The 8,489-nt window shown below is 55.0% G+C and overlaps 3 protein-coding genes across 3 annotated transcripts; all 3 read left to right on the top strand.

The window, feature by feature from the left end:
- Positions 1 to 1,646: 1,646 nt before the first annotated feature.
- On the top strand, positions 1,647 to 2,757 carry CCOS01_16371 (acetyl esterase; the record flags this gene model as incomplete). The annotated part of the gene is made up of 2 exons (XM_060464507.1): positions 1,647 to 2,613; positions 2,684 to 2,757. The coding sequence occupies 2 exons, from the start codon at positions 1,647 to 1,649 to the stop codon at positions 2,755 to 2,757; spliced, it is 1,041 nt and encodes a 346-aa protein (XP_060305003.1).
- A 731-nt stretch (positions 2,758 to 3,488) lies between these two features.
- On the top strand, positions 3,489 to 3,734 carry CCOS01_16370 (uncharacterized protein; the record flags this gene model as incomplete). Its single annotated transcript, XM_060464506.1, has 1 exon — positions 3,489 to 3,734. The coding sequence occupies one exon, from the start codon at positions 3,489 to 3,491 to the stop codon at positions 3,732 to 3,734; it is 246 nt and encodes an 81-aa protein (XP_060305002.1).
- A 1,622-nt stretch (positions 3,735 to 5,356) lies between these two features.
- On the top strand, positions 5,357 to 7,428 carry CCOS01_16369 (uncharacterized protein; the record flags this gene model as incomplete). Its single annotated transcript, XM_060464505.1, has 3 exons — positions 5,357 to 5,624; positions 5,923 to 6,934; positions 6,996 to 7,428. The coding sequence occupies 3 exons, from the start codon at positions 5,357 to 5,359 to the stop codon at positions 7,426 to 7,428; spliced, it is 1,713 nt and encodes a 570-aa protein (XP_060305001.1).
- Positions 7,429 to 8,489: the final 1,061 nt, after the last annotated feature.

The raw sequence follows: 8,489 nt of genomic DNA, 5'->3' as shown, positions 1-8,489 counted from the left end.
TGTGGCTTGGGTATCTGGAGAGTCTATTCTGGTCAGATGCTGTGAGGATACTGAAGCGGAGTGAATCCTTATATCACCAGTTTCGCTCTCACTTGAGTACGATAATCGACGTCGGGTTGAGTCAACTCTCGGCTACTGTAACTGGGTTCCGACAGCTGGGCCCGCCGACCCCGGAGCCATACGTCGGCACCTGCCCGGGCCAAAGCGGGTCATCAGGGAATGGCAATTGGCCAATGAGGTTCGATATGTTGCCTCTGTCATTCATCCGAAAAAAATCGATTTCTGAGATGCCCACAGGGCTCAGCGCAGATCGGGGCAACACTTGCGCGTAGAAACTGTAGGAATCCTGATCGTGATCCGTTGTAATCTCGGCTTAAAACAGGCACTCCGAAGCCGTCTAGCTCGGCATCGGCTCGATTCCAACGCGGCACATGGAGCAAAGTCTGAAGTGATGAAGCCGATTGATGATTTCAAGCCGCAAGTCAATGTTCGCAGACGACCTTAAGTGAGTACTGATTCGTTCTGCTTCTTATCGTTCCAGGCTTTCCATAGAGCCGCAATTCTGATATCAAATGGACTGCATAGAGAATAAGCACTTAGGTTCCCCTCCCCACGCAATTATGCAGTTGAATGAATGCATGCTCAAGTATGCTCTCAGGCTAACTCAAAAGCTTATTCGGATTCCCAAGTCAGCTTCATCCTCGTTTTCAACGGGCGGCATTCTGTGATCTTCACCAGACTTACACAGCCGAGTCTTAGCATTTCGATCCAATTCGTCTTTGGGGGCCAATGTCACTAGATTGAGCATGCATCTTGATCTTACCACTGACCAACCCGGACTTATGCCCCGCTCCTGGCCCGGGGTCGCGGGTCAACTGCCATCGCCTGCATTCAGCCTGAATACAGACGAGCACGCCAACACCACGGGTCTGGTCCAATTCCAAGCCAGCTTTTTTTTTTCTTGAATTACGGCAATGTCGGATGTCCATGTCGGTAGGTAGGAGAGAAACAAACAGGAAACCCCGCACAACCTATGTAGTATCCCTGGTTTGCATGACGAACGAGCCAAACAGCTCCCCGACCCATTCTCCAAGGATCAAGAAGCATTTCCAACTTCGCGCCTCACTTGCCGGCCGTAGCTCCTCGCGTCGGCAGCTCGACAGAACCAGGCTAGTGCTGGACCGATGTGACGGGTATGGAGCTCGAGGATATGTTTTCCCCAACTTACCCCTCATCCATGATGATGATGGGATCTGGGGAAATTACAGATATTTGATATCTCTTCTACCGAACTCCGCATCACGCGGGTTCGTCACCGCTCTCCCGCCCTGTACGCGGGGGGAAAGCTCCTACTACCTACGATCCGGCCCATTTCATAGGCGGCCATTCTTCGTCCGTCTCTGAATCGGTCGAGCTTCCCCCGCCCCTCCCGATCCTAGTGTCCCGGATGAAAGGACCTATGGCCCATCATGACGCAAGAATGTGAGGCTATGGGGGTCAAGCCATGGGTGAGAGCTATATGAACATCAATCCCCAGATACCGAAGCTATGGCGGTTGCTTATTCTGGTCCCCGCTGCCCTTCCTGACCTTTCGAAAGTGTCTGCCCGGCGGAGTGTTTTCGCCCTGCGAGTCTCTTACCGCCGTTATGCTCCCCCTCGTCGTCGCAGCTCTAGCCTCGGTGGCTACGGCCTCCCAATGCGGTCTGAAAAAGTTCGAGAACCTAGTGGCCTTCGGCGACAGCTACACCGACGAAGGTCGGCTCTCGTATTTTATCAACAACAACGGCACGGCTCCCCCGGCCGGCACTCTGCTACCGCCGAGCAACTCGACTGCGAGCGGCGGCTATGCCTGGGGCCGGATCGCGGCCAACTCGACGGGAGCGAACTACTACGGCTACGCCGTCAGCGGCGCCACCTGCTCCAACAAGATCATATCGCGCGACTTCGCAGCCATCAAGCAGCCGTTTCCATCCGTGCTCGACTACGAGATACCGGCGTACAAGGCTGACACGGCCTTTGAGACGCTCTATCCGAACAGAAAGGCGGACAACACGGTCTACGCGCTCTGGATCGGCACAAACGACCTGGGCTACGGCGCGTTCCTCACCGACACCAACGCCGCCGGCACGACCATCTCCAGCTACGTGGACTGCATCTGGGAGGTCTTCGACAACGTCTACGAGACGGGCGGGCGCCACTTTGTCCTCTTGAACATCGCACCACTGGAGCAGTCGCCGCTGTACGCCGCGACGGGACCGGGGAAAAGCGGGTTCGGGAACAGCCAGTTCTGGACCAACAAGACGGCGTACAATACGACGGAGACTGAGTTCAAGATGCTCGAGTACAGCACCAGCGTCAACACCATGTTTGACTACGGCGCGCCGTTCCACCTGCTCGTCAAGAAGCGCTGGCCCGGGGCGAGCTTTTCAATCTTTGACGTGCACTCTCTGCTGCGGGACGTCCACGACGACCCCTCGAGTTACTTATCGTCGCCTGCGAACGTGACGGCACCGTACCGGACCTGCGATGCGGTGACTAGGGCCTGCGTTGACTCGTCGGAGGCCAAGTCGAGCTTTTTGTGGTATGACGAGTTGCATCCTTCGGAACGTGCGGGTAAGTCTAGAGTGTTTAGCGGGCTCTTCTTTTTGTATGGATGTTGGGCTAACGTAAGTGATATCGAAAGATGAGATTATAGCGCAGAACTTCATCGACGTTGTGTACGGCAACTCGACGTACGGGACAACATATACGTCGTGAGGGCCTCGTATCCGGCCAGCTACTGTTGGGTGGGGTTTATGCTTGAAGGATCCATGGGCTGGTGGCCATGTTGGAGGTAAGATTAAGGGATAATGGAATGAAGCCTTTAGAATGTCTGTCTTGAGAGAACAAGAGTCGGCATGTAATGGTAGGAAATACAAGGAAGTCTAGGAACTGTAGGAAGGTCCATTTGGCCTGGTCCCTGACCTGGCATCAGGGCGTCTACTTAGCTTTCGGTGAAATACTAGGTACTTCAAGGCTCCAGCAGGTACTGCGATGCCAGACCATGCGAGGTGCTTCGTCTAGCGGCAGACACCTTCCTAGTCTCGACATTTAGACGTATTCAGAGGTGCGATATCACATCACTGCAAAGCGATTCTCAATCTTCCCAGTTTGACTTTGAATGATGCTAGTCTCTTACTTGCAGGATGAATGCTCTCTGCTAATCAGATTCGCGAGCATCAACAAAGGTACGGGTACAAGGTACCGGTAGGTAATTGATTCAATCATGCCTTCCATTATTCTTAAGAAGTTTGAGGAAGGGGAGGGGAGACATGACCCTTGTCGGCTGCAGGCACACCCCTGTCATGTTGAAGTGGAGTCTTCGCTTTAGTCCAATCAAAGGGCAGTTTCGCCTCGGCTCTTCGACTGCTCGAATAACGTCCCGAGGTACGTACTGGCCACCTTTCGCACCTTCTGAGTTCCAAGCGCAGGTTCGCAACAGGTTTCCAATGACCCCGGCGCGTGCCCCCCTCCCCCCTTCCCAGAACGCCCCGCCGTTTCTCAAGCTCCCCCCAGGGCCCATGTGGAAAAGCAACGCAGGAAAATTCTGTTTCTGCCTTTCCACGTCCCTCTTGCCTATGAATGCCTGGTTGACACCTCACACAACACTACACACCGACACCCCGATATCTCGCTCGCTCGCTCCCTCACACACGCGGCTCCCTCATTTCTCACACACACCCAGACAATATTAATCGCCGGATCGCAACTGGACTGGAACTCTAGACAAGGTTACCGCCGCGCCGCCACACCCGCTCTCACCTTTACCTCATCTCACCTTGCCTTACCGCACACCGACACACCGATACCGTGCCGTGCCGTTCCACGCCTGGCCTTCCTATCCGTACCTTACCTTACCTCTCTCTCTCTCCGCTTGATGCTCCACGCCCGCCGTCACTCACACCAAGGCCGCATCTGAGGTCCTTTCTGTTGTCCTGTCGTCGTGTCAAACGTACGCAAAGGGTTGCTTTGCGTCCTGTCCCTTCGCTTCCAACCGCACCCTACCGTGCCGTCTTGCACCAGTCACCCACCCCTTCCGCTCTCCGCGTATCCTTCCATCTTACCTTTACTTTCTAAAAAGGTACCTACCGCGTGGGACCTTGCCAGCTTGCCTACCTTACGGATACTCCGTACCTTATCCAGCTCGGCGTCGTTCCTGATTCAAGTGGCAGCCCGGCGCAGACCACCACCCGATTGCCATCTGCTTGCTCTAGTCTTGTCTCACCGGCCCGCGCTGTGGCACTTTTTGGGACGCTCCTTGGCTCCTTCTTTACCAGATTGGACATTGTCAATCATCGAGCAATTACGGATACGCTTCTCACAATCCCTTCCTGCCTCATCTCTCACTGGCAACCTCTCATCTGGCGCCCCATCACTCCACGTCATCTCCCACCCATTACCCGTACCAAGCCCTTCACCCTTTCTCACCGTACCCATCTCATTCACTTTGGACCCCTGATTTCCACATTCTCACACCCCCGTGTGCTCTACTTCCCTCTACTTCCCTACTGTACCTACTGAGAGGTTTACCTAAGGTAGTGGACGAGTACGGACGAGACCGAGACAAATAGGGCCGGCCTCATCCCAGCCCCCAGGTACCTTATACCGCTACGCCATACCAAACAGCCAGGTACCCCCGAGTGCAGAGACAGGAACTGCTGGATTCGTTCCGTATGCATGGTTGTACCCTAATACGAAATACATCCATCATTGGCAAGTCGCAAGCCGATTCAATCCGCTCATAGGCCAAAGAGTCTGGCTGTCAGTTCGCTCACAGTCTATCGAAGAGACAAGCCAGCCCATTGACGCCGGACGATACAACCCCTGTCCCCCACCGCTCATCACGCACGTCAAGCAGCAAGCAAACGAGCCAGTCATCCCGCCAGCCTAACAAACCTGCGGCCCGGACAGGCCAGGACCACCTCGCTTTACTCCACGCACTCCCCGCCGCCCGCCCGCCGTTCTTCTCTCTTGTTGCGATCGACTTGACGAAACGTCGCCCGCCCGCTGCGGCCGCGCCTCTCCCTCACCTCCTCCGCCCAGTTTAGGCCAACCCAGTCCAACCCAGCCAAGCGCGAGACAACAAGCGAACCAGCCAGCCAGCCAGCCCGTGTCTGACCGAGTCTCAAGCCCGAGTCTATTGCTACAGTACCTTATCCGTACGGATACACGCTCACACGCTCTTCTCGACTAGGCCCCTTGGGACCCCCCCGTTCAACCTGTTCCTTGGGACCATCGCGTCAAGCAAGCCCCGTCCCCCCAAAACCATAATAATAATAATAGCTCCGCGCCCATCCTATCCCATCCCGTCCCAGCCATGTACGCTCCCGGCTACGGCTTCTCCAATGTCCCTCCGAACTTCAACACCAGCGCCCCACCTCCAAACCAGAACCCTCACATGCAGCCAGGCTCTGTCCCAACCCAGCCGGGCCAGCAGATGATGTACAACCCTAATCAATTCGCTGGTATGCCTGGAGGCCAGCCCGGCTTCGTCGGCGGTCCCAATCCCGCCATGATGTCGGGCGCTGGCCCTGCAGGCATGATGCAGAACGCCGGCATGCCACACATGGCTGCCAATGGTCAGAGTGAGCTCCCCCCTTCCTTGCCCTGTCTTTGCCCGTGTGTGTGTCCACGTCTCGCCATCGGTCAGAGAGTCTCGTATCTGCGTCACGCCCTCTGATGCTGCCTCGTGGCAGCATGTATTGCCCGTCGATGATCGAGACAAAGATCGTGGTGCCACGAGATCGCGTCTGTCTTGCAGTCACTCCGTCACCATAGTCATCATCATCGTCAACGGACACCCGCCAAACGACATGGCACCACAGCATCTTCCAGCATCAATCCATGGGAACACGCGTTTGCTAACATCAATGTCTCTACCAGTGGGCTTCCAAAACCCTTACCAGGGCAATCCATACGGCGGCAACATGCCCGCGCCGGGCGGTCAACATCCCAACTTTGGAGGAATGCAAGGCTTCCCGATGAATGCGGCGGGCATGACGCCTCAACAACAGCAGCAGATGATGATGCAGCAGCGCATGCAAGCGCAGCAGGCACACCAGCAGCAGCAACAACAACAACAGCAGCAGCAGCAACAACAACAACAACAACACCAACAAGGGCAGGGACAAGGCAATCATGGAAACCAAGGCGGCATGCAATTGGGCTCGACACCTCAGAGGCCGATGAGCGCGGCGCAAGGTGGACAAGGCTCTCCAAACAATGCGATGCAGCAACAGCAACAACAGCAGCATCAGCAGCACCAACCTCAACATCCCCAGAACCCTCAGCAGCAACACCAGCAGAACCAGCAACATCACCAGCAACAGCAGGGTCAGCAACAGCAGCCGCCACAATCGCAAAACCAGCAACAACAGCATCAGCAACAACAAGCTCAACATCAACAGCAACAACACCAACACCAACAGCAGCAGCAGCAGCAGCAGCAGCAGCAACAACACCAACAGCAGCAAGCACAGCAACAACAACATCAGCAAAACCAGCCTCAACAACAACAACACGCGCAACAGCAACAGCAGCAGCACCATCCCACATCGCAACCTCAATCACATGGCCAGACTCCTGCGGCGTCAGCGCACCAGCACTCGGCTTCCATCGCGTCCGTGACGACCCCTCAGACCCCGACATTCCCTCAACATAACCAGAACGCGACTGCAAATGGCACATCGTCGGTATCGACGCCCCTTAGTCCCGGCAGCGAGTCCCGCGAACAGGAGAGGTTTTCACTGTTGTTGGAGATCAATCAAGAGCTGTTGTTCGAGTCGATGCAGTTGCAACACACGCTAAGTGAGTTGAAGAAAGAGACACCAGGAGAAGGAGATCAGGCGAGGAAACCGACCCAAGAAGAAGGGTCGGTTCAGCAGGACTACAGCCAGTAAGTCACTAAGACAGACATGAGATGGAAAACAAAGGAATACTGACACTTTTCTTCACAGTTGCATGCGACGACTTCAAGCGAATCTCGCATACCTAGCCGCTTTGGCCGATCGCAAGGGAAACGTCCAGGTTCCTCCATCGCCCGCTTACCTGTCCTCCCCGCCACTGAATATGGCGCTCAAGATCCGAAACTCAACTCCGCCAGGCGACATTCCCGAGAACAATCCAGACCCGATGACAGACCGCGAGGAACGATCCAAATACCTATCTGAGCTGTACAGAAAGCTTCAAGCGCTGTTTCCAAATGCGGACCCCAAGAAGGAGCCACCGTTCCAGGCCGCGGGCCGCCCTCAGGGTCAACCGGGGCAGCAGGGACAAGGTCAGCGGCCGCCGAGCCACCACGCGAGCCCCGCCATGGCTCAAGCTCAACGGCCCATGCAAATGCAGAACATGCCCGGAGCACATCAGCAGCAGGGCATGTCTCTATCATGATCAAGGCGTGAGGAAGCGGCATGGATCGGACTCGGCCATTGGGTAACATGGTGGTGTTCAGGACCCTAGGGAGATGTATAAAAGAAAAATAAGTCACAGTTTTTGGCGCGGGTGGCGGGTTCTCCCGCTGGCGCCCTCTACGTTGGAGAGCCATAGCTGGAGATGTCCGCTACAAACTTTGTTGCGTTTGGAGCTGTACGAGGTGCAATCGCGCGGCGTTTGATGGATTTAGAGGAGGCCGTCAGCCAAGTTTGCATAGACTATACTCTTTGGAGCCGATGGAGTTGCGGCATACTGTGTGTTATATAGGTCGGCATAGGGGAAGCACATTGGCTCGAAAGAGGTGGATGAGACGAATTGAAGATTGGATAGTCAAAGGGCAGGCGCTATGTTGTCTTGTGAATTGTCACTGATGTGTGTGCTTATTGGATCCTCGCGACCCCAGGATCGGATATGTTTTGACTCGGGCCGGTGACAACCGATACCGAGACAGCTTCATCGACGGCCGTGCCATTCTATGCGGTTTGCTGCGGTTGTACAGACATTAACTAACACAACGCGATGAAGTCATTCATGGATGTGTATCATTGAGAGAGAGGCATATGTGCCAACACCATCGAATTGTCTTGACTTGGATGATATTCACGATCGTATTAGGATAGATCGAGATATATCTTATGTATACGATAATCTCTCGATACCAACATATCTCTATCTATAAGGTCTATGGAGAGGTGCGCTTGGGGCTTGCGTAAGGACGACAGGCAGGTGGTGTAAGGAGAACCTCGTAATCCCGCGCCACGGTAGGTTTTGTATCTGACGCTGTCTGTCCCGAGTGAATGGCATACTCTTACACGTCTGTGGGGTTTCCGAAGGGCCGTGGGCTGGAGCTATGGTACGGTGCCACTGCCCCCCCCCCCCCCTCTGCTGTCCCATCGTTATGAAAAAGGATTTGGGATATGCAGACTCTGGATGGAAGCTACGGGATCTGAACCGTAGTGTCTGTGTGTACATGGAATTCGGAAATGCAAGAAAGTCTCATGGTGGCGATATTGAGAGTT

This window comes from Colletotrichum costaricense (assembly GCF_030867565.1).
Source record: "Colletotrichum costaricense strain IMI 309622 chromosome Unknown Scaffold_29.1, whole genome shotgun sequence".
Classification (NCBI taxonomy): domain Eukaryota; kingdom Fungi; phylum Ascomycota; class Sordariomycetes; order Glomerellales; family Glomerellaceae; genus Colletotrichum; species Colletotrichum costaricense.
Note: the sequence above shows the minus strand (reverse complement) of the source record. Positions and strands in the feature narration are given on the sequence as shown.